The sequence below is a fragment of the Toxorhynchites rutilus genome, chromosome 2 (assembly GCF_029784135.1).
Source record: "Toxorhynchites rutilus septentrionalis strain SRP chromosome 2, ASM2978413v1, whole genome shotgun sequence".
Classification (NCBI taxonomy): domain Eukaryota; kingdom Metazoa; phylum Arthropoda; class Insecta; order Diptera; family Culicidae; genus Toxorhynchites; species Toxorhynchites rutilus.
This window is the reverse complement of record NC_073745.1, coordinates 291,968,750-291,993,799: the sequence shown is the minus strand read 5'-3', so window position 1 is coordinate 291,993,799 and position 25,050 is coordinate 291,968,750. Positions and strand designations below refer to the sequence as shown.

Sequence of the window (25,050 nt, the reverse complement as noted above, 5' to 3'; positions counted from 1 at the left end):
TTTATGATTATTAACGTCAATTATAGCTTTAAGATCTGACAATGATTCGTATCCAATGATGCCATCAAAAAACGTATGAAAATTAAGAAGATAAAAAGTAAAGTTTTGTTCAATCCCAAACAGAGTTGTGGTGAATTTTTTATCAGAGATATGTTTTCCTGCACTATTTTTGATGCTTATTGGTTTGCATGATTCTTGTCTTATATCCGGAATAAGACGTGGTGAGATGAAGTTTTTATTAGAACCGCTGTCTACGAGAATTTTTGCTTTTTTACCGAGAATATTTATGATTATGTAAGGAAGTCCATTTATAGCATTTAACTCGGAAAGAGAGTACCTGGGGAAATTTGAAAATTTGTCTCCGATTCATTTTCGTATTCAAATTCATGTTCGTCCTCAGAATGATCTTCAAATGGTTTTTCAGATTCATCTTCTGCATCGTGATTGTATATTCTGTTCTGTTTTGATCTCAATGATGGATCAATTTCCATAGGTTCTACCTTTTGTCTGTCAGAAGGTGGTTTCTGTCGTGATACAAATTGTGTCGGTCTGTTGTCAATTGATTCGTTGAATGGTTTTTCAAAATGCTTTTTATTAGATTGAGGATGTTGCTCGAAAGCCGAATTTGTTTGAGTTTTAGTTTTCTCGGCATTTTGGAATCGAGTCAAGAAAGCGTATGCTGCTTCTAAATCACTAGGTTGGGCTGTTTGCGCATAACCGAAGTAAGGTTTGCTAAGTCCGTTTGTAAATGCAGCTAGGCATTCCTGTTCTAGAAAATGATTGATTGCCCCCCAGTGGTTGGAGTAGATTTCATTTTGCTTCGCTAGAGATTTCATGTTAATCATGATTTCTCTTGTACGTTTATAGTATATGTGAAGAGAGTCAGTCATTTTAAGAGACCAAAGTTGCGTTTGATAGGTGGCAATATTATTGCGATCACCGTATACATTTTGTAAAATTTCTGCAACTTCTTCCAATGTTGATGGGTTACCATTTACACATATTGTGTCTCGGGCTCTTCCATCTATTTTATTAATCACCGCTTGTTCATAGACAGAAAATAATTCTGCTGTTACGTGTGATCTAAATAAATTTAGAGTTTTTCTTGTAGTTGTCAACCAAGACGCTAACTGTTTTTTGTTTCCATCAAACGATGGGATCGTTCTAATTGGATCGGGAATCCTATAGAAATCAGAGCGCCGGTCCTCCACAGCGGGGGCCTGCTGCTGCTGTTGTAAAATTTGTTGCTGCCGCTGCAGCGTATTATTTTCTTGCTGGAGAGCGCTTAGTCTCTGTTCCAGACTTTGTACTGTTGCATAAATGCTTTGGAGATTTGCTGGCTCCATATTAAATTTTAATGCCTTTACTTTTGGCAATGGATTGAATTTTGGCATATAGCACTAGGTGTTGAAAAGAAAAACGACTCACCTGCGATAGGTTCTGGAACCACTCCTTCGAATTGAAATTCACTAAATCACTTTGAAATGTCTTATTGAAGCACCGCAAATCCTCCACGTGTTGGGAGATGGTTTTTCACCGAGTAGCTTCACACCGCGAATAGAAAATCACGTAGTGGACTCTATTCCACAGCACACTAAATGTTCATTAAAACAGTTCCGATTTTCCATGCACTGAAAACGTTTTTGCGATGTAGCGCCGCGTCTTTCAATTATATAAATAATGCTGGATTGAACACTTACCTTGTATAGACTATTCTGGCAGCACCGTAAAACAAATACTGATCAAAACAAACGAACATGTGTTGGAAATTGCATATATTCAAGCGTTTCTGAAATGTTTCCCAAAGGAAAATATCAAGGACGCAAACCAAAACAAAATAATTCTCTGAAGATATGCAACAAGCGAACCAAACAACTCGAAAAGTTCTGACACTTGCATCGATAGCCATCACTCGCTCGTTGCTATCGAAATGCTCGATTTCTATAATAGTAAAACAGAGCTAACGAGCAACATTCTTATCACCTCGATTTCTATAATAGGGCCCATTGTTTAAAGTCTCTATATTGTGCTTTGGTCCGTTCAGTCCTCGAGTATGCTTGTGTGGTACGGTCGCCTTTTTATCAAAATGGCGTTCAGTGAATCGAAGCGATTCAACGCAAATTCGCCTTGGAACGATTCTTCAAATCTTCCAAATTAAGGCTGATTTAGACGATGCCAGTCAGCGCTCTAGTTGAAGTATCCAGTGAACAGAGAACAGACACTCTGTTCAAGTTACTTGTACCAGTATCGAACAAGTAATTGGCCTCTAACTTGAACAGAGTGTCTGTTCTCTATTCACTGGATACTTCAACTAGCGCGCTGACTGGCATCGTCTAAATCAGCCTTTATGAAGATCGATCTAATTTAACTGGATTAACCTCACTAAATCCACGTAGAGACGTCGCTAAAGTGATACTCGTATCATATCTGATTCTCTCAAACATCGACTGTTTTAATCTTATCCAATTAATTAATTTTAATATAAGGATACGAACTTTGCGCTCTCATACATTCCGTTGTGTCCCCTCTTCACGTATAATGAACCCGTTTCGAGTATGTGCCGAGTTTTCAACCGCTCGTACACTTCGTATGATTTTAACATGACCCGTTCACATCTGAAAAAGATTTTTTGTAATGCCCTTAGATATTAAGCAGAATTTAAGTTAGATTTAAGTATATCATTAGGGCGCTTTTGTTCAGGCCTGTTGATAACAAATAAATAACAAATAACAAAGCCCTAAAAAAATGGAGTATTCCCAGATACCTTTAAAAGTCTTTGGCAAAACCTATATAAATAAAATGGAAGGTCAATTGCGTTGGTAAGCGCAAAACCCGAGGAAGGGATGGTCCGATTTGAGCCGTCTTCATTTCGTTGTATTCGACTTTTCCCGTAGATCAATATAGCGGAGAGAAAAATCGAAAAAAAATTTCGCAAAACTTTGAAGAAAGGTCGGAAAAATTGAAATCCCATATGCTCTACAATTACATCATGACAAGCGTTGTTAATCCATTCGATGTTTGCGGTATAAATTCTCAGCTGAACTAACGCACTTTGAATATAAAAAAAAATAAATGAAAATTTACTTTTCTGTATCGAAAATGTATTCTATGTGACGGAGAAACTCGTTATTTGCAAGTGAATCAATAAACTTGAGCGAAAATTGTGTTTGAATATAAATTTATATTATAATCACGAGTTTTGGTAGAAGTAATAAAAAGTCTATAGTAAAAGGAAATTGCGGCGGACGGCGTTATAGAGGGTTAAATTCTCTCCGGGCTATGGACGAGAAAGGCTCAACGAGTTGGGTTGCAGCCATGTAGATGAATTCGGATTTATTGGCCAAATTGCGTTAGCTGGAGATGCCAATTGACCGCCGTGACTGAATGTCGCTGGGAGCTTGCGCGCAACGTAAAAGATCGTGTTCACAGGTTTTCTTAACATGCTGTGATATGGTATTCAACTATGGTGCTTGTTTATAGAAAAGTCAACAACTTCAAATATATTCTAGAACAGAACAAAAACTATCACCATTACACGTATAACCTGCGCATATTTAAATCTTACACTACAAGAGCTTTCGGCCAAATTTATGTCTGAAAATCAACGACACGATTCATAATTAATGGTACTATACTGTCATAATCTCCCACTCTGGACGGAATGATACTGTATTCCACTTGCATGTCTTTTTTTTCATTTCGGCTTTTCTATCCTATTTTTCTTCCACTCACATTGAAGAAAACTGAAGAAACATCCACTATTACCCTGGAATAGTCTGCAAAACTACGTACTATAACCAAACTGTCCATTTAAACCTATAAATCTTGCATCGCCAGTATAATGTTTTGCAGCGCCGTCCGGGCGTCCGTTGGAGGTAACTCATTCAATACAGCCATCGCAGCCAGGCTGTGCTTCTTCTGCAGATCACGGGTCTTCTCCAATCCTGGTCCTTTATTCACCTCGCTGTGGATTCTCGCATAGTCGATATTGTCTACAGAATCACGACCCTTCTTGATCTCCTCGTACAGGGTTGGGTCGTGTTCCAAATGGAAGAGTACTGGAGCGGATATAAGGCTGAAACGATGTCCTATAACGGATGATCGTGGTTATTTTGTCTGTTAGGAATTAAAAAAAAACAACCTAACCTGCTGGCAAATTAGGACTGCTGAATGGCTCTAGATCGATACACGCTTGCCATGCTAACGAAAGGTGCTTCCCGAACAAGTATCCTTGTTTCTGCAGCTTAACCGGTTGTCCCGCAAGGATCAATGCACCCTGACAACTTTTGCCGAGCAAACTTCCAGCACCAAGAATGTGACGCAAAGACCACTCCTTTTCCGGATGTCCCAGTACATCTTTGATATTCAGCGGCTGAGTATTGTCTTCCAAATCTCCGAATCCCAAATCGTCACCAGACTGTACGTCACTCGTCGACTTTGGTTCCGGCTTCGAAGGCAGCGGATTATTCTGCGGATCCCGATCACCCACAAAATTAGACTCGGCCAAATCCCTAACGGACGAAGAAATCAGTTCAATCAGTTCCTGATTTCTCAAACCCGCCAGCTGTAAACAAGCATTCCCCAGCAGATAGTCTCCACTGAGCAGCGCAATCTTGTTCCCAAAGATCATCTCACTGTCCCCGCTGAGTTCGTTTCCGGCATTTGCCAGTGGCTGCAGATTGACTAAGCCCTGATGTACCAAATGCGACGTGCGGATCATTTCGGTGACCTCGGCGAGAGCGCGCTGCGAGTGCAACACGCCAGCACTTTTGTCCTGTTCCAGATCCGGAATCGAGGGTGCGTGACCAGCTGCCTTCGAGATGAGCAGCACAATGAGGCCCCAGGCTTGCATGTTGTTTTTACCATTGTAGATGAGGATTCTGAAGAATAGATAATTGGTTCGGTGAGCTTTTTATTCAATGTTTTAAACGTATTGCGTGTCAAACATCTGTTATCAATAGAAGTGATGCGTAAGGTTTAAACTTGTTTCGAATTTGGAAAAAAAGATTCCACAGCCCTATAATGAATATTAACAGGTTTTTCTCACATCTCTTTCACCACATTTTTACGCATGAATCACGCACATAAACATCATCCCTCAAAACTAAATACTGTCGCGCCTAAGCAAATCATACACAATCTTGGTTAAAAAAAACTTACTTTGCCGTTTTCAGCAACGGATGGTTGCTTCCGACCAGCTTCCGGAGATGCAATGCCACGTTAGCAATCTCATCGCTGAGCAGCCAGCGGAGACTCAGGAAGGACGTCGGATAGCCGACGATTTTTTCCGCCTCACTCACGGCTCGGTTCCAGTCGTGCTGTTTCTGAACGGGCTTAGCTGCTACCACGGTTGCTGCTCCTGCAGCTTGCTTCTCGAAGGCCACCGAGCTGGAGCTGCTGACCAATCGGACATTTCCTACAGAACCACGACAGCCCGCGGAACCACATTTGATCACGGCGCGCAAATTTGATCGCAGACCGTAAAGTCGGCTGAGAGACATTGCGCTCACTACCAGCAGCAAGCTTCCTGCGTGATGATGTGTTCAGTGTCGTGAAAGCGACACCGTTTCTCCAACTGTTCAAAGCAGCGGCAGCAGAAATGCGTGAGCAAGAAAATCCGAAAATTTCTACTCGCTACCGTCTTGGAGTGATTGTTGGTCACTGAAATAATATTTGTAATGTAAAAATAATTGACTATGAAAATAAATTTGATCTTTCCATGGACCAAACAATTTCCCAAAAAAATAATTCAAAGCAAAAATTTTCAACGCTATCTGAATTAATATTGGTCATCATATATTTTTGATGTTTATTATTTTTACTTTTGACGTAGGACTATAGGACGTAGGAATGAAGATACAATTGAATAATTGTGACATGTCAAGCATTGTTCTACCGTTAGTCGAATCAAATGAATTTGGCGGTTGCTTTCCGAAAATATCATTAATTTTCTAACCACAAAGCAGAGCTCATATGCTAAGGCCATCGTTCTAGCATGTAGCGGTAGCAGTAGCAGAAACGACAGAAATGGCAGAAGCCGCAGCGGCAGCGACGGTGACAACGAGCAACGAGTTTTAACTTTGCTGTGCTCATACATTAAAGCCGAGTAGTAGTATAGGTAAAAGCACGTTTTTTCATGGGATAATAGTTTTTGTGAGAGAAGAGGATATCATACAGTTTGTTTTGATTTGTGTACGTAAATAGATCAATTCACTTATCAAATTGTGTGGCGCTTCACTGACACGAATCTCAGAATACATTTGAACAAAATTATAGGAGGTTGTGTTCAAGACACGACCAAACTGTTGACGTAGAACTACGCTGTTATTTTGTTCCGCTTTGCGCTCTTCTCAACAGAAGCCCTTTCTACAAATATTTCCGGTCTCGATTAACATCCTTGGCAAAGATAGTTTTGTTACTGTCATGCGAAACCAAATCACACACAAAATTCTTGAACAATTATTTTCTTGGTGAGCCGATGATAGCCTAGTTTGATGATTCCCCACACAACTGTGTAGTGCAGAACCTTAATGGAATGGTGTCAGTTTGATGTAATGATTGCAATGCCAGAGACATTAGCGATAGAATAATTTGGTCGCGTTCACAGTTCAATCCGAAACGAAGACATGTGATGGCGCAAAACAAGTAAGAACATGCGATGCTCATTGCTTCGTATCTAGAACGATACTGAAAGTGTGAGATCCAATATTTATGCTCCATGCAAATATTCCCCTTCTTTCTTCTTTTTTTCTTTGTTCACGGTGACTTCAAATCATTCCCCTTCGTTGATTGCCGATAAGTTGCTCGTTATAGACGGCGTGGGTAGGGAAGCTCACAAATTAGCAGAACAAATGTATGGGAAAATGGAAATGCATCTAGTTTTCATTAATTTAAACCGTTTATACATCAGGAGATTGCAATATATAGCATAAATCTTATATAGCATAAATCTTAGGGAATTTCCGATTCGTTTGGTATGTAAATCGTCTAAATCCGTTCACGGCAAAAATAGTTATCAACGTTAACTTTATTCCATAAAAACGTGACCTGTTTTCTGGATTGGCACCCTTAATGAAAGACGTAGTTCTACGTCAAAAAAGTTTTAAATCTATATGCATCTATTTCACTTAACAGTTATTCAGAGCCCTCAGTTGACCATTTTTGTGTTGTTATAGAATAACTACGTCCATGCAACAATCATCAGCGATGGAGATCGATTGACGATCAGAATCCTGACCTCCATTTATATGCAAGCTCTGCTTGCAACAAGAAAAACATTAGACTGTTGTGCTATTAATAACATAACAATGATCTTATCAACTGTCTCCGTCGTCCGGTCTACTGAACAATGGAAGAACAGTAGGAATACTATTACGCCTAAATGGCTACTGTGTAATTACTCGGTGCTTCCGTAGTCGAGCGGTTAGCGTCAAACCTAACGGGGGTTCGGGTTCAATTCCCGATCTAGCCGGGGGATTTTTCATCGAAGAAATTCCTCCGACTTGCACTGTGGTCACGCGTTTTCTAACGCTTGCTATTCTTGAGTGGCGTGTTATCCGACATAGAAATCTCAAAACCTATGTTGAGGAGGCAAAAGGGAACTCTAGTGCCGTTCATGAAGAAGAATATGTCATAAACATGTAACATATACATGTTCCAATCCGACTCTGTTACTGCTGAAATGCTAATGAGCCGTAAATAGTCGTATTAGCTGCAAATATAAATCGTATATTTCTCCAGACTAATTCGCATTTGCCATTTGTGTACACTGGATTCTTTTTTCACGCGATTTTTTTCCGTGTTTTTTTCTCACGACTTTTTTGAAATTACGCAATCTGCCTATCGTCGCCTCGTTGGGAAGAGAAATTCTGCGAGCGTGTGCGAGTGTGACTGAAACGAGAGCGCGCCGATGAAAGGGCAATCTTTTTTAAAGCTATTCTCTCGAAATTACACGATTTTTTCAAAATTACACCTTTTTTTGCGCGCTCGCATCAATCGCATAAAAAAATCAGTGTATATCGCATCCACACTTTCATGTATATGCCTGCTAGGCGCATCATATACATCCCAAAATATGGGGTATATGATGTCGTATATACGCTACGCTTCAATGTTTGCTAGGTGACTAGAAGAAAATTGTGCACAAACCCCTGTGTTTCATGTATCGGTGCCATATTAAGCACAATAGAGACCTCATCGACGAATCAAATACCCTCTCTAGGAGTGTAATTATAACCTTCAAGGCCGGAAGTGATTTTTAATATCTGATTTTATTACACTTTACCTTCAAGGCCGGAAGTGATTTTTAATATCTGATTTGATTACACTTTTTCACATTGAGATTATTTGGTACTTACGTATTAACGCCATCGGAGCCGAAATACGATCCTTTGTATTGTTGTTGCCTTGTTGTTTTCAGTGTTTTGATATTTTTCAGTGCTACGAATTGGGGATTTGGATTATTTCGCCAAAATTAACTGAGCAAACGTACGACCGAACGGCCCGTCGGATCAAGCTAAATGTTCGTGTTCTATGTTTCAAACCAAACTAGCAATCGATAGAACACTGGTTCGCTAGCCAGAGGCCGCCGCTTCCGACGGCCGCGGTGGGTCGGTGGCCGAACTTATCCTCGTTCTTATGACGGTGGCGATTCCTTATTCTAGTTAGATAGGTTCTTCGACCCTATTACGTTGACCTCAGAATAAATTTCATTACGAAAAAATAAATTCATAATGAAAATTGCGCCTTGGTAGGGTTCATACGTTAATACCACAAATCCCAAATACGCATTTTCGTAGCTTCAAAAAATAACAAAACACTGCAAACAACGGATAACTGAGTACCCGTGCGAATTATAAAATTGCTATCTATTGTATTTCGTCTTCAGTGGCGTTGGCACGTAAGCACCGACTATTGAAAACACCCAGTCATTTTTGACGTAGGACTACGTCTAACCGGAAGATATAGGGTGTGAAATGAAAATCTAGGCACTGAACAAGTAGGAAAAAATGCAAGATTTGGAACGCTTATAACTCGAGCATTTCTCAATAGATCGCAAAAGTTTTTGCATCAATTGATAGGAAATATATCTACGCATCTATCATAACGAATAACATTTCATTTTTCTTGAGATAAATAATTGAATAATTGTGAAATAACAAGCATTGTCCAAATGCACTATGTGCCCATTTTTGATTGGTCCATTTTGTGCTCCTCAAATCGTACCGATCAAAACGGGCAACCAGAGCGGCAGCGAAATACAATGAAGCACGATTGGAAAGGAAAAAGAAAAAATATGAACGAAACATTGGTCGCAGTCTCACACATGCGTAATTCTCGAGCCAGCCAGTCAGCTTAAAAATCCCCGCTCCGCTGCCGTAACGATCATTCTCATCCAAACCGTACACCACATCGTTTCGCATCACATCAACAAACCAACACAAGCAGCCATGTCTGGACATGGCAAAGGAGGAAAAGTGAAGGGAAAGGCAAAATCCCGCTCGAACAGTGTTAGTCTCCAGTTCCCCGTATGTGTATCCGCCAATTGCTCCGCAAGGGTAGCTAGGCCGAGCGCGTTAGTACCAGTGCACCAGTCCACCTAGCCGGCGTTATATAGTTTCGGCCGCCGTATGATCGAGTTGGCTGGCAAAGCTGCTCGCGACGATAAGAAGACCCGCATTCAGAACAAACCACATTCGGTTCGGTGGACATCAAGACAACAACAGGCAGTTGCAGCGAGTGGCAAACGCAATCGCAAAACGACAGCAGGTAGCGGAAAAAAAAGTTTGTTCTTTATACAAACTGCTTTGGTGGCAAATCCAGAACAAGGTGGCATCGAGGGCGTTCGAAGTGGTTTTTTTTCAAAACCACGAGTACTAAGTTTTCTAAATTGGAACCATTCCATAAAACACGGCGCTTATCAGGGCCATTAAACCTTTCAAAAAAGAGTTTACGAAATACAGTTCAATGCATTCTAAAATATTGTCCATAATAATAATAAAACACAAATTGATTTTTTCATAATTTGTTTGCCAGAATATGATGAGTTTGAGAATTTGGCGGTTGTGCTAAGCTTATTGATGGTTGGAGACTTTCTCGATTATTCAATTTTCACCAATTCTTAAATTGCTTCCAGATTGAAAGTACATTAATTTACATTTTCCAACTGTGAATCCTGTGGCGAGTGACAAAAGCAATCGCTGTGAGTGTGCCAAGTACCAAACGCGCGGACCCGCTGAAAAATATATCCTTCTCTTTCAAACCGTAAATCAGTGTGGTTGTATGGCATCGTTTCACATCACATCGCATCAACTGATTGGTGCCGGAGCACCAGTATACCTAACAGCGGTTATAGAATTTCGGCCGCCGGAGTGCTCGAGTTGGCTTGCAAAGCTGCTCACGACAATAAGAAAACCCGCCTACAGAACAGAGCACATTCGATTCGGTGGCAACAACTAGTTTCAGCGAGTGGCAAACGCAATCGCAAAACGGCAGCAGGTAGAAGAAGGAAAAAGTTTGTTTATACAGACTGCTTTGGTGGCAAAACCAGCCACCATAACCACGGCGCTTTTCAGGGCCATTAAACCTTTCAAAGAAGAGTTATTAAAAGTTTTTCACAATACATTTCACAATGCATTCTAAAGTGACATAATATGACATATAATATAAACCGATTTATTTTGTTTATGCTTGTTCTTGAGCTTATTGGTGGCTGAGGTCTTTTAAATTGATCATTCAGTTTTCACAAACCCATACATGGTTTCCGAATTGAAAGTGGCTTCAAATTACAACACATTGTATGCAGGATGGCATTAACGAAATTTCTCGGTAGCAAGAACTGCTTTCTTTGGTTGATAACTGATGTTGAAAATTGACGGACGTTACATCTGCATTGTATAGAAAAATAACTAAGGAGCAATATGATGAGCTATGTATTTCCTGCTGCTCTGTTCTTATTTTAAAGGACTTTAATCCGAAGGTCATCCGTCCCTGTATTTACTGTTGGTTTTTCAGAACGCTTATAGCTCGTTTATTTCTCGAAAAATCGTAGAGTTCGTCTCCAAGACCTCAGTTCTGCTTCATTTTTATTTATTTTGTTTTCGGAGACTACAAATCTTACAATTCATTCGTCTCCGAAACCACAGTTTAAGGTACGATAATATGCTCAATAATGAAATATATGATAGTGAATGAGCTGATGACCACCTATGCATTCCCTATCACAGCCATCATTTTGATTGTACGATATGTGCATACGCCGAAAGATGCCCGGCGTTGAACATTTAATAAGTACAAAGCCTTCAGAAAAAACTATGGATGGGTTATACCTATGATATAACCACAATGTTGTCGTAGGACTGCCGTTGGCTTAGTAATTATTTTTTTCAATTTTCCATTTTTTCAATTAATCGCACCTAGGATGTCCGTCATCGTGTACGATATCGCCGCTGCGCAGAGCTATTCTTTGTGTGTATTGTTTAAATTATTGATTAAAGTAGTGAATGAAAGAAATAACATACGAATTCAATTGCAAACAAATCCCAAATTATAGTAGTAGTTATCGCAGCAAATAGTTATCAACATTTTGCCTAATCATTAAACGGTATGTGTAGTGAGTTGGCAACATGAAAGGATGTCTTCCGAAGCAGTCTTGAATAACCGAGCCAAAGCGATGCATTTGTACCCGCTTTTGTAGACCGTGTTTGCAAAACGAATTTCGGAGTGTAAAAATGCATGGGGATATAAAAAGTACCGCCGACTTGCAAGTATCTGCAATGCCGATTTTCCCAACCTCTTGGTTTCGGAATCTGTGTTGGGAAAACACATTCCGGTTTGCGAAAACGCAGAAGTACCCGCAGTTTGCATCTATTTTACAATGCCGATTTCCCCAGGCTCCATGGTTTTGAAGTCTGTGTTAGGGAAACATTCCGATTTCCAAAAACGCAAGTGCGTACAAAAGTACCCGCAGCTTGCACTTATTTTGCAATGCCGATTTCTCCAGGCTCCATGGTCTGTGTTAAGGAAACATTCCAATTTGCGAAAACGCAATGCGATGTCGATTTCCTCAGGCTCCATGGTTTAGAAGTCTGTGTTAGGGAAACATTCCAATTGCAAAGACGCAAGCGAGTACAAAAGTACCCGCTTGAAGTCTTTTGAAGTCTGTGTTAGGGAAACATTCCAATTTGAAAAAACGCAAGCGAGTACGAAAGTATCTGCAGCTTGTATCTGTTTTGCAATGCTGATTTCTTCAGGCTCCATGGTTTTGAAGTATGTGTTAGGGAAACATCCATTCATTTCAGCGATCGTATCTCAACCGTTGCGCAATCATAACTGAGTGGATTTCCGTGCGGCCTTCGCTTATATACCGATTAGCGTGATTTCTATAGCCTGTTTTGAAAGCAATTTAACGTCTATAGAAACAAATTTTGGATCAAAAGGTAACAAACATATAACGCGTAGACATTTTATCTCTCGAATGAAGTGTTTATCATACCATTTCGTTCAGTTGTTTAGGAGGTATTATCGCTCAAAATCTCGTTGCTCCGGCGTAACGCTTTCATTTTCGAAACATTGAACTTACACCCCAGTATAAAAATGAAAGACGTAGTCCTACGTCAAAAACTCAAGAATCAAGTTTGTAAAAAAAAGGCAAAAACACAACACCAAAGGTTCCTTTCAGAACCCCCAACATGTTCATAAAGAATAAACAGTAAACTAATCCATTTTTCAGGTAGATAGGTATTCACGAAGGAGAAGAAAATAAAACAATATTATATTTCAAATATATTGTTTTATTTTCTTCTCCTTTTTAGCAAAAGCTGTCCCCTTTGTATAGTCCTACGTCACTCCGGTTATGTCCCCGACATTACCCACCCGTCTTTTATCAATAGTTTATAATATTTTTGGGAACTTTCGTATTAGCGTCACCGGAGCCGAATACAGTAGATAGCATTTTTATTGTTAGCACTGACATTCAAATATTATGTGTATTGTTGTTGCCTTGTTGTATGCAGTGTTTTGTCATTTTTTAGTGCTACGAAAATGCGTATTTGGGATTTGGGGTATTTAAGTATAAACGCCACCGGAGCGCAGTTTTCATTATGATGATTTTTGGTTTTGGTTTTTCTTAATTAAATTTATTGTGGGGTTCTGAGGTCAATATTTCAGTGCAAAAATTAACCGAGCAAATGTATGCCGTCCGACGCTCGCTAACGCTCGGTCGAACCTAACTAAAGGATCGTCTCCTATGTTTCAAACTAACCGGGTAATCGATGGAACACAGGCTTAGGGCCGCCTCAGAATAAATTTCATTACAAAAAAAACATAATGAAAACTGCGCTCCTGTGGCGTTCATACTTAAATACCGCAAATCATAAAATCGCATTTTCGTAACAATAAAAAATGACAAACAAGGCAGCAACAATACAAAAGATATCTGAGTGCCAGTGTGTACAATAAAATTGCTATCTATTGTATTCTATTGTTCCGGTGAAGCTAATACGAAAGTACCTATTTTTGTTACACCATTATGCTATTATTCTCACCTATTTTCGATCTTAAAAACGATCGCGTGGTAAGACGATTGAAGTTCTTTGTTTAACAGTTGCCTGTCAAACTCCTACAACCCGTTCCAAGAATACCAGTTCAAACAAATAGAGTTCAATTTAGGGTTCCGAACACTCATAACAAACGAACGAATTAAAACATAAAATATTCTCAATCTAAAGGTTCTTATAGTTAATACAGTGATAACGTAATTTTTTGCATTAAAAACTGTATTTCGTGCATCGGGACTTCCGAGATCAAAAAACAAAACTATACATATTTGTTACTGCCAATTAAACGTTGAATTTGAACTCTTAAAGTAGTTAAGGTTAAAGTGAAATTATCAACGAGCACATCTTTATTATTAAAATACATGCCATAAACTGTCCTCCTACGGTACCATGAATGAAACTGGTTTCATTCATGAATATTTGAATACATGTACCTTTATTTACACTCTTCAAACGCACTCAACCTTACGTTTTCACTTTATTTACATTTCCAACTCTTCGATAACACGATGGGAATAATAGTTTCTTAACATCTATAAACATACCACACGTACTTCCACGTACGCATACACTACTAATGTCTTCTTAGCGCTTATAATGTCCTTGCAACTTATTCCGGAATAATTAATTTCACCTGTAATTCGAACTTGTCCAACTCGCTAGACACTATGATGTAAGTTTACCATTGGAATGTTCATTCATCTCGTTTCCCCTTTGACAGTTTGACTATACGCAATCCACACAAACACACAAACAACTATCTACTCGCGAAGCATCTTTATTTGTTGATATTTTCATACCCACTGTCAAAACTATGCCTCAATCTGTTTTGGTTTCTCCCGAAGCGACATCTCTGTTTACTTGTGGGGAACACTTTCTGCTTGTGGCTTCGATTTTTGAAACGAACGTTACAACTCCTGCATGGCAAGAATAATATTCTGCAGCGCGGTTCGGGCATCTGAGGGGGAAAGTCGCTCGAGTACTTCCATTGCCGCGTGACTATGTTTTCTCATGAGATTTTTCGTCTTCTCCACACCAGGTCCATTTGCGATGACACGGTGCAACTCGTCATAGGCGATGTCATCCACCAGCGCTCGACCCTTCTCGATTTCCGCATAAATGCTCGGATCGTACTCGAGGTGAAATAAAACCGGTGCGGAAACGAGGCTGAATTGAGCACCTGAGAATCGAAAAAAATGCATTTATATCTGGCTTACGCAATAGAGAATCAACTTACCATGAGGCAATGACCCCAGTAGAAACAGCTGTAAGTCGATGGACGCTTGCCAAGCCAACGACAAATGTCTTCCGAACAGATAGCCTTGCTTCTGTAATTCCTCCGACTGCCCGGCCAGCATCATAGCACCTTGACAACTTTTACCCAGAAGACTTCCCCCACCGAGCACATGCCTGAGTGACCACTCTTTCTCGGGGTTTCCCAGTACATGTTCGATGGTCATCGGCTCGGTGTTATTTGCCAGATCACCGAAATCCAACTCCTCTAGTTTACAATCCGGGGTGGTGCTTCCGCCCATCAATGAGTTCGGTTTCGATGGTAGAGGATTGTTCTGCTCGTCTCTGTCACCAATGAAGTTCGATTCAGTTAAATCTCGATACGCTGAAGATATCAGCATGTTCAGGTCCTGATTCCTATACAATGAAAGAATAAAAAGTAGATGCAATGAAAACAGACCGAAATTTCGAATAGAATCACCTCAAATTGGCAATTTGCTGACAAGCGCTCGCCAGCAGATAGTCTCCTCCGAGCAGGGCAATTTTGTTCCCAAAAATCATATCACTTTCTCCACTGAGGTTGTTACCGGCATTGTCCATCGTTTGCAAGTTGATCATCCCCTGGTGTATGAGATGCGAGGTGCGCATCATCTCCGTAACTTCCGCTAGGGCACGCTGTGAATGCAATACTCCTGCACTTTTGTCCTGCTCAACTTCCGGAATGGAAGTCGCACAGCCGGCAGCCTTCGACACGAGCAGCACAATCAGACCCCACGCTTGTTGGTTTTTATCGTTGTACATGAAGGTTCTGTAGAAGTATTTGAATAAATTAGATCAGGGGTTCTCAAACTGTTTTGGGCAAGAGACCCCTTTTCCAGAATTAAGTCATACCTTAAACCCCCATAGCCAAATTTCTTTGAAAATCATATTTTTAGTTTTTTTTCATACTGAATAATTATCAGTTTTAAAACATGGCAGATGGTTAAATAAATAAACTTGACATTATTTTTTCACGGAGGCGATCTGGCGTAGTGGTAACATCCGCACCTCTCATGCAGAAGATCCCGAGTTCAATTTACACTCTCGCCATTCTTCCAAAAAAATGGAAGTAATGTGACAAACCAGCCAAAAGTATTGAAAGTCACTATAATACAGTAAAAAAAATATTTTCTCATCATATTCAACAAAATAAATAGAGATAAAATTTAGTAAATATCAAGTGTAATAAATAATTATTAATACAAATTACTCACAACCTATAAAACCATTGTAATCGCGTTCGTTGATAATGAAATCTTTTCCGACAATGTGGAAAAACGAGAAGATATTTTTCAACAATGTCTCACATCGCGGGATACTGTTTTTCAATTTTTTTTTATCCAAAATATATATTTTTATTAAGACTCATATGGCTTCAACCTGACGGGGCCGGGAGTTCAATATTTCGACAATGTTTGCCTTATAACTATGTTAGTAATATGTAACCGATTACTCGCGGTTGGCTCGAGGTTAGTATTACAAGTGTTTTCGTAATTGTGATGTTGCTGTCTCCAATGCTCTGTACCTGTGCCTGACACGGGATACTTCCTTTTGGGATGCAGCTGACCATTAATCAGCAACGCCCCCTAGTCTGTACCCCATATCTAGCGTGGTGCGTCTTCTCGACTCGAGGAATCCAGGATAGAATGGTCACTAGCCGGCGCAAACATCAGCTCGTGTAGAGTTGTCATGAGCGGTACAACTTTTGGCTCTTGTTGAATGATCAGTGGACTGCACAACCTTTGGCCCGTGTATCTGTAAAGAGTGTGTGTATGTATTGCCGCGACTAAGTAAAAGTTTATAGATCGGATAGGAGGGATATAAAACGGGGACACAACGAAGGAAACATCATTAAACGTTGACATCGGCGTTCCTGAGGAACAGGTATAGATGAAGCAGAAGATCAGGATCACGGCTACCTAAGATATCCCGGACGGGGATCTCCGATTGTCTGCCTTGTGCTCTCAGTGCTCTAGAGAGCTGAGAGCGAGCAGTATGGAACCGGATACACGACCAGACAACATGCTCGATGTCGTGGTAGCCATCGCCACAATCACAAAGATTGTTTGCTGCGAGCCCAATGCGATAGAGATGCGCGTTTAGGTTGTAGTGATTGGACATAAGCCGAGATATCACGCGAATGAAATCACGACCTACATTCAATCCCTTGAACCATGCACTCGTCGAGACCTTAGGGATAATCGTGTGTAACCAACGACCGAACTCATCTTCACTTCACATGCGCTGCCAACTAACGAGTGTGTCCTGACGAGGAATGTGAAAAAATTCATTATAAGCAATTTGCCTTTCAAAAAGTGTGCCTTCTGAAGCGCCCACCTTAGCTAGCGAGTCCGCTTTCTCATTCCCCGGAATCGAGCAATGAGAGGGAACCCATGCTAAGGTAATCTTGAATAATTTTTCGACCAAAACACTCAATAGATGTCTTATTCTTGTTAGGAAATAAGATGAGCGTTTATCAACTTTCATTGAGCGGATTGCCCCTATTGAGCTGAGACTGTCTGAAAAAATAAAATAATGGTCGATGGGCAGTGTTTCAATGATCCCTAGAGCATAGTATATCGCACCCAGTTCAGCGACATACACGGAACAAGGATCTTTGAGTTTGAAAGAGGCACTGGAATTTTCATTGAAGATGCCGAAGCCAGTGGACCCGTTTATGAATGAACCGTCAGTAAAGAACATTTTATCAGATTTAACTTTCCCATATTCTGCCGAAAATATCGACGGAATAGAATCGGAGCGTAGATGATCTGGGATTCCATGGATTTTTTGTCGCATGGACAGATCAAAATTGACAGAGGAATTGCAAAAGTATGGGAAGCAAACTTGGTTGGAGATGCCCGGTGAAGGGTGCACTTCATGGGTAAGGAAATCATGGTACAAAGACATAAAACTTGACTGAGGAGTCAGTTGGAGTAGATTTTCGAAGTTATCAATCACCAATGGATTCATGATCTTACAACGGATGAGAAATCTGTAGGATAATTCTGTGAATCGAAGAGTAAGCGGGGGTACTCCTGCCATGACTTCGAGACTCATCGTATGTGTCGAATGCAAACATCCCATTGCTATACGCATGCAACGATATTGTATTCTCTCCAGCTTGAGAATATGAATCCTTGCAGCTGATCGGAAGCAAAAACTGCCATATTCTAACACTGATAATATCGTTGTTTTGTACAACTGAATGAGGTCTCCTGGATGGGCATCCCACCATGTTCCGGTTATCGTTTGGAGAAAATTGATTCTTTGCTGGCATTTCTGTTTCAAATACGCAATGTGTATTCCCCAGGTACATTTAGAGTCAAAATATACTCCAAGGTATTTGAAAAACATCGAGTGTTTTTCTACTGTGCTACTGTTTTTCAATGTTTCGTTATAACTAGAACGTATGACAACCTTGATTGTACTCCTGCTTGAGCTTCTCATCTGTGTTGATGATAATCAACTTTTCTTGCATGATCACCTTGGCTTTTTCCATGGATGTGATATAGTACTGATTTATAATCCTCAATGGAATTTGAAAATTTTAAAGATCTAAAAACATTTTATTGAAATCCGTGTGTAATGCTTCCAAGTGACTGACATATGATAATATAACATGGTCCTGAAGCTTTTGTGATAATTTTGACAAATGCGAAAACTGTGAATGTTCTCATCTGCTTGAATTTTGTTTTGAAAGTTTTGTCAGAAGAGCCGATATTATTGATATTGTTTCAATCAAGTTGGAATCGTCACCTTGCAGCTGAAACACAAATTCAAAAAAGCTGAAAATCTTGCTATGCAAGGGTCTCTTGGTGGTCAGCGAACTCCAGCGTGTAGAAATAACCGAATAAAGATTTCGTCGTTTATAGCTGAGCAAATAATTGAGTGTTCAAAGAATTGCTTCGAAGGTTTTTGATAGCACTCATAACATATAGTAAAGACTGATGCGATCTAAGGCTCAGATTTGTTGCTACTAAATGCAGTCAGTGAATCACGAAGTGAATGGCCACTACCTTATACAGTTGTAACTTTGAGTGAGCTGCAAAACCACGATGACGTCCAACCATTGATGGTGCACCATCAGTCTCAATGTTTTTCCATGGAATAACTTTTTCGGTAGAAAAAACAACCGACCGATTCTCCTCTGGTATCAGTCTTCATATATGTAACGAAAATCATTTCTTGGCACATATTTTCATTTTTAATGTATCGAGCATACCCTAACAACAGAGTTTCATTGCTGGGCAATGTAGACTCGTCCAGCTGGAGAGAAAATCTGTGGGTCTATAATACATTGAATAACATTTTTTCCTCTTCGCGACCCATCTCAAGTTTCCTGAAATAATTTTGAAAAAAAATGTTTCGCCATGCCCATAGATGACCAAGCATTTTGTAAATTCTTGTTTCAATCACTTTACTCTAGTTCACTTCAATTAGCTATGTAAATATCTTGCAATCTCTTGAATTAAATTAGAAGTGTTTCAGAACGCTTATGAACTTGCAAAGGCAAGCTTGTTATACAGTAAAATATCAGGAGCATGTTTGGACATGAATTTGATGATGACTTCCTTCGTGTTAAATCTGTAAAATCTGTACAGATTTTCTGCAAAGATACAGAATTTAATGATATATTATATATCACCGATACAAAAAATGTCCAATGTACAGATTCGAATTTTAAGCACTCGACTGATACTTCGGGTGCCACTTTCCTCTGACGCTCGATACATCCGAAGTAACAAAGCAATCAAAACAACACGAAGTCGCACTTCGGTCATTTTGAGTTTTTGTTATTTTTGGGTGCTGATATTGTTTTTAGATCAATGCAACGTGTGATAACAATAATTATCCGCTTTTAGCACGTAGTGCAAGTATTTGGATCGTTCTTCAGTAGTTATTTTCAAATTCTCATCGTTCAACGTTGCGGTCAGTTAAAACGTCCAATGTAGCATTTTTCGCTCAGAGGCTTCAATTTCAAACTAAAATCACATAACAACTGTAACGATTGGTTTTTCAGAGTTATTTTTGACTGCTAGTTGTAAAAGTAGTTTTACAAATCGATTCCTTTTGAAACAATTCGCGGAACAATATTCTGATCTTCAACTTCGTTTTTCTCGAGTTGATGTGAATGTTACATAGGATCTTTTCAAAAGTTACGCCAGAGATGTTAAATTAATCACAGTTCTCTTTTCTCTGTTTTTTTTTGTCGTTGAGTCATGAAGATATGTACCTTGATTTATAAAAATATTGAACCATATGAAATATCACCTCACTTCTTCATTCCTGCTAAGGATGTTTTGGGGCACTTCTTCACAATGCAAAAAAAACGAAGTTCTGAAATCGGTTGGCTTCCACAATGATTGACTCTATTTTGAAAGCAAAGAACTATGTATCGACTCATGGAGGAGCGTCAAGGATGAAATTGACGGAACATTTAGGAAAAGCAAATTTCAACAAAGCAATGTCTAAACATCATACAACTTATTATGAGAAAACTTTTTTATGATTTATTTTGTTGTATTGATACGACTTAAACAAACCATGAATAAGAAAAAGAAATTCAAAATGAAAATAAACCTTCCTTTTCATTTTTTCCGTTAGTGTTTTGATACAGATTTTTCGCTAAAAATACAAATATACAGAATTTTTCAGAAAATGTTACAGGATCAAATGTGCCAACCCTGATCATTTTTTAACAGGGTGGTTCACGTAACATAATAACTTGTGTTATTTTATAGGGGTCGATTTCATTTCTGTTGACCCCTGGGAAACCGAACCCAAGGAGGTCGATATCGACCACTTTGAGAAATCCTGAATTAGATGAATCAAACTGAATATATTTAATCTAATTGCGCATGTTGGAATTAATTATATTATGATTTTATTCCATTTCCGAAGTTGAAAATATCTAGTGCTTCGTGTTAACTACGAATATTTTTTTATCGACCTTGGCAACATCGCTCTTCCTCAGCGGTGATGATGCAGCCCTCTCCTAAAGGAGGCCATACACTGTTTGCCCGGAGGTCAAATATTTGATATTTTTTGACAGATAAGGTTTGATTTGATATTTGTACAAACACTATTTTGTTTGCCACTCTTCAATTTTCAACAGTGGTAAACAATGTCAAACACCGAACATGGAAAAAATCCGCTGAAATATTCAAGGTAACCTAACCATGTACCGACAGGTTCGAAGAACAGACTGAAAAAATATTTTAGACATCCAATAATTGAATATTTGCTTGTCGTGTTTTGTGTAGAATATATTTGATCAGTACACGTTGACCAAATTTTATCTGTCAAAAAGAGTCAAATATTTGGCTTCGGTCAAACAGTGTATGAGCACCCTCATTGATCTATATCGGTTTCCGTCGCTTCAACTTAACAGTACTGGTTGATTGAACCACATCCGGTTCAGTCGTTTCCGACAGTGGAAAACAAACATTATAGCAATGTCGAACGACTCCCATGGCCGAGTGGTTGTCGCTGCAATTATTAAAACTTTGGCGTCCGGCGACACCACAGTGGTTATGTACGAAAACTAGCGCCTGACTGCCGGCGACACCACAGTGGTTAGTGCGCACAGTATTTCAGTGGCCGGCGACAGCACTTTAGTATCGTTTGCATTCTGTTGGGGTTTTTTTTTTGAGGTAACAATAACTTACACACCCCAACAAGTTTAATTTTTTTATAAGTAGGGTAGGTGAAATCAATAATTCGTTCATTTCTCAGAAAATATCAACACTTTGCGATTCTCTCTAGCTTCGTTATTCGTCGTTCGTCATCCTTTAGCGTGTTGCATGTGTGTAAAGGGGATGTGTGCCACTTTTTTAACACTTTCGGTCTGACACACCGACGCGAGTATAGGAGTAACTTTTTCGGACAAGTGCCTTTATTATTATATATATTTTTTCCCATCAGTAGAAAATTTTCGTATCCAATATTGGATGCATAACATGAAAAACGGAAAATGTTTCACATCGCGAAAATCAAATCATTTTCGAGAGATTATTTGCTTTCTACTCATATATATGCTGCGACCAAAAACATTTCGTTTTGGATTTTTCAATCAAGTGCGATCAACGTAAGACCACGTCTTTCAGCAATTTATTAGAGGTGCAATGAATCTTTAGGAATTCCCGCTCTACGCGCATTGGTAAACGATGTTTACTCAACAATTTCTCAAACGAGAAATGGGTGTTGTGAGAAAGGATTAGCGAACGCAAAAACGACAAAAGGGAGAAAGAGATGTTTGGAGGTTCAAGGAAGTTGGCAGAAAACTTCTTCATTTTATCTTTCGAATAATATGATTCATACCACTTCGTTTTGCCAGAAAGAGATTATTAATGCTCAAAGGAGGAATCGAGTCCTCCGAGGAAATTACCCAGCGCAAATTAGAGTCGACTATCGATTGCGGAATTCGTACACAAATAATTTTATAATGCAGTTTCATCAAAGTGATTTCTTCGATATGGGGAAATATTCACTACATCATGTCATGTATTTCATATTCTTCACTATCAAATCCATATCCATCCATATCGCTATCGACCGGGAACTTTGCGTGAAATTCGTCGCTATCAGAAGTCGACCGAATTGCTGATCCGCAAGCTACCTTTGCAGCATTTGGTTCGTGGAATTTCTCAGGACTTCAAAACCGACTTGCGCTTCCAAAGTTCCGCGGTTATGACGCTGCAGAAGGCCTATTCGAAGATACCAATTTGTGTGCTATCCACGCAAAACGCGTCACGTGCCCAAGGACATTCAGCTGGCCCGTGGAATCCAAGGAGAGCGTGCTATATTAGCTTAGCATACAATCAACGGCCCTTTTCAGGGCTCCAAATTTGAAGGATTAGAGTTCAGAAAAGTTTTTTGCAGGTCAAACTGAAAGGAGTATTTTCGTTTGGATGCCATACAACATCGAGAAAATTCCGGAAAGATCTAATCGTTGCTGAAGAATAATCTGCCAGTTCCCTGGGGATTGAAAAATACATTTATGCGAAAGAGTTTATTTTAATGTTTTCTAACCATATAACACAGCGACCAAATACATCTGATTTTGTAATTTTTCAATCAAGTGTAATTAGCTGGAAAGCTTCTGAAGATTATTCTTCCCCATCAGTAGGATATTTTCGTATCCAATATTGTATGTGCGCGCAACGGAAAATGTTTCGTATCGCGAAAATTATATAATTTTCAATCGATTATTACTCAGTCGCCGAAATTTTCATACTCAGAGAGTTCAGTTTGGCTTCCAAATTGCCATCGTAAACCACACCTTCCCTCGATTCAATCACGGACAAAAAGCATACTTAAGCGATACTCTGGTGGTGGAACGCATTCATTTTTCGTGAGGACATCGACAAGACAACATCGTTACTGAACGAGCTGGACGAGCTGGACGGCGAGGGATCGAGGGATTCATTACCTGGCCTGACCTGACCTGAAACACAATCAATTTGTTTTAACTGTGAGGGAGCGCAGAAAAGCCGATCGATCAGAAGGAGAAGAGAAGGTGTCCAAGAGAGTATCAGCATCGAAAAACGGTTCCCCGGGAAGACATCGAAGCAGCCACCACTCACACACACGCACACACACATACACACGCGCAACTCTTTTCGTTTGCTGGTTATCGAGATGAAACCTGGAAAGAAGTGATCGTTGCTGAAAAATAATCTGCCAGTTCCCCTTGGAATTGAAAACTACATTCAAGCGAGTTTATTTTAATGTTTTCTATCCATATGATACTGCGACCACATACATTTGGTTTTGTGATTTGTCAATCAAGTGCAGTTAACAGGAAAGCTTCTGAAGATTATTCTTCAGAACAAGGTTTTTTGTATCCAATATTGGATGCATAAAACCTTGAGCCTCCAACGTAACGCTCTGGTTTTCGAAGTCCCCCAAATATTCATTTATTCATTCATTCAGAATGGATTTAGATTCAACTTCAAACAAATGATCTTTATATCAACGATAGTCCTACGTCACCCTTGCGGTTATACCATAGATATAACCCACTTCCTGTTTTTTTATACCATTTGTTAACATGTGACATGTACACGATTAAAAATTCGGCTCTGTTACAGCTAAAATGCTAATGAGGCATTTTAGCTGTAACAGAGCCGAATTTTTAATGGTGTACATGTCACATGTTTATTATATCTATAATTAGCACATTACACAGTAGCCATTTAGGTGTAAGAGTATTCCTTCTGTTCTTCCATTATCCAGCTAGACCACCGGACAGCGGAGACAGTTGATATGATCATTGTTGAGTTATTAATAGAACAGCAGCCCAATGTGTCTTGCAGAGCAGAGCAGTTGTATGGATGAATCGATCTTCATTCGACCGTGGATCGATCTCCATCGCTGGTGTTTGTTGCGTGTACGTAGTTATTTTGTAACAACACAAAGATGGTTAATGAGGGTCCTGAGTTTTGAACTCACGATCGATCGCTTACTAAGCGAACGCGCAACCAATGTGGCTACAGAGACCCGCCTTCACACATTGAGCTTACAAGGTACATATTGTTTAAATATGAACTTCTTTCAGGCATTCATTAAGAACCAACACACATTTCAAAGAATTAATTTTTAAAAAGCCAAGTTTGTTTTGATCTATATTGATATATTGAATAACGATCGAAGAAATGGCGTTTCGAAGTTGCCCGGAATTTGACGCACGCTTTCAGCAAGTTTACGTTGCCCATTAACCATTAACCCGCCCGCTCGGTAAGCCCTGTACAAAACGTAACTTACTTAGCCTTTTTCAGAAGCGGATGATTACTGCCCACAAGCTTGCGCAAGTGAAGCGCTACATTTGCAATCTCGTCACTCAGCAGCCATCGGAGGCTAAGGAAAGAAGTTGGATATCCTACAATCTTCTCCGCTTCACTCACCGCCCTGTTCCAGTCATATTTTTGGACCACTTTAGCTTGGGCTAACTTTTCATATGTCACTGTACTGGAACTTATTAATCTGAACTCGCACGATCTTGTTTCGTTTATTCGACCTGCGGAAGCTGCTGCGCTTGTCCGCGCAATATTTTTCACCTTCTCTAGACACTGTCTACCACAAACCAGACTTGTTCTGCTCAACGCCATTCCGAGGATTCTACGCTTTCTAGAGTCACGCAAACACTGCCCTGCTCACTTCATGTGCCTAATTTAATATTCAAGCACATACCGCTTTGTTTATCCCGTGAGACAAAAAG

The 25,050-nt window shown here is 39.7% G+C and overlaps 2 protein-coding genes across 2 annotated transcripts; both read right to left on the bottom strand.

Moving 5' to 3' along the window:
• Positions 1-3,477: 3,477 nt before the first annotated feature.
• Positions 3,478-5,514, bottom strand: LOC129769569 (all trans-polyprenyl-diphosphate synthase PDSS2-like). Its single transcript, XM_055771923.1, has 3 exons — positions 5,161-5,514; positions 4,147-4,880; positions 3,478-4,088 (listed from the first exon to the last, which is right to left on the bottom strand). Exons 1-3 carry the CDS (start codon positions 5,499-5,501, stop codon positions 3,817-3,819), a joined length of 1,347 nt encoding a protein of 448 aa, XP_055627898.1. The 5' UTR covers positions 5,502-5,514; the 3' UTR covers positions 3,478-3,816.
• An 8,924-nt stretch (positions 5,515-14,438) lies between these two features.
• On the bottom strand, positions 14,439-25,050 carry LOC129769568 (all trans-polyprenyl-diphosphate synthase PDSS2-like). The gene is made up of 4 exons (XM_055771922.1): positions 24,597-25,050; positions 15,271-15,597; positions 14,794-15,206; positions 14,439-14,736 (listed from the first exon to the last, which is right to left on the bottom strand). The coding sequence occupies exons 1-4, from the start codon at positions 24,938-24,940 to the stop codon at positions 14,465-14,467; spliced, it is 1,356 nt and encodes a 451-aa protein (XP_055627897.1). The 5' UTR covers positions 24,941-25,050; the 3' UTR covers positions 14,439-14,464.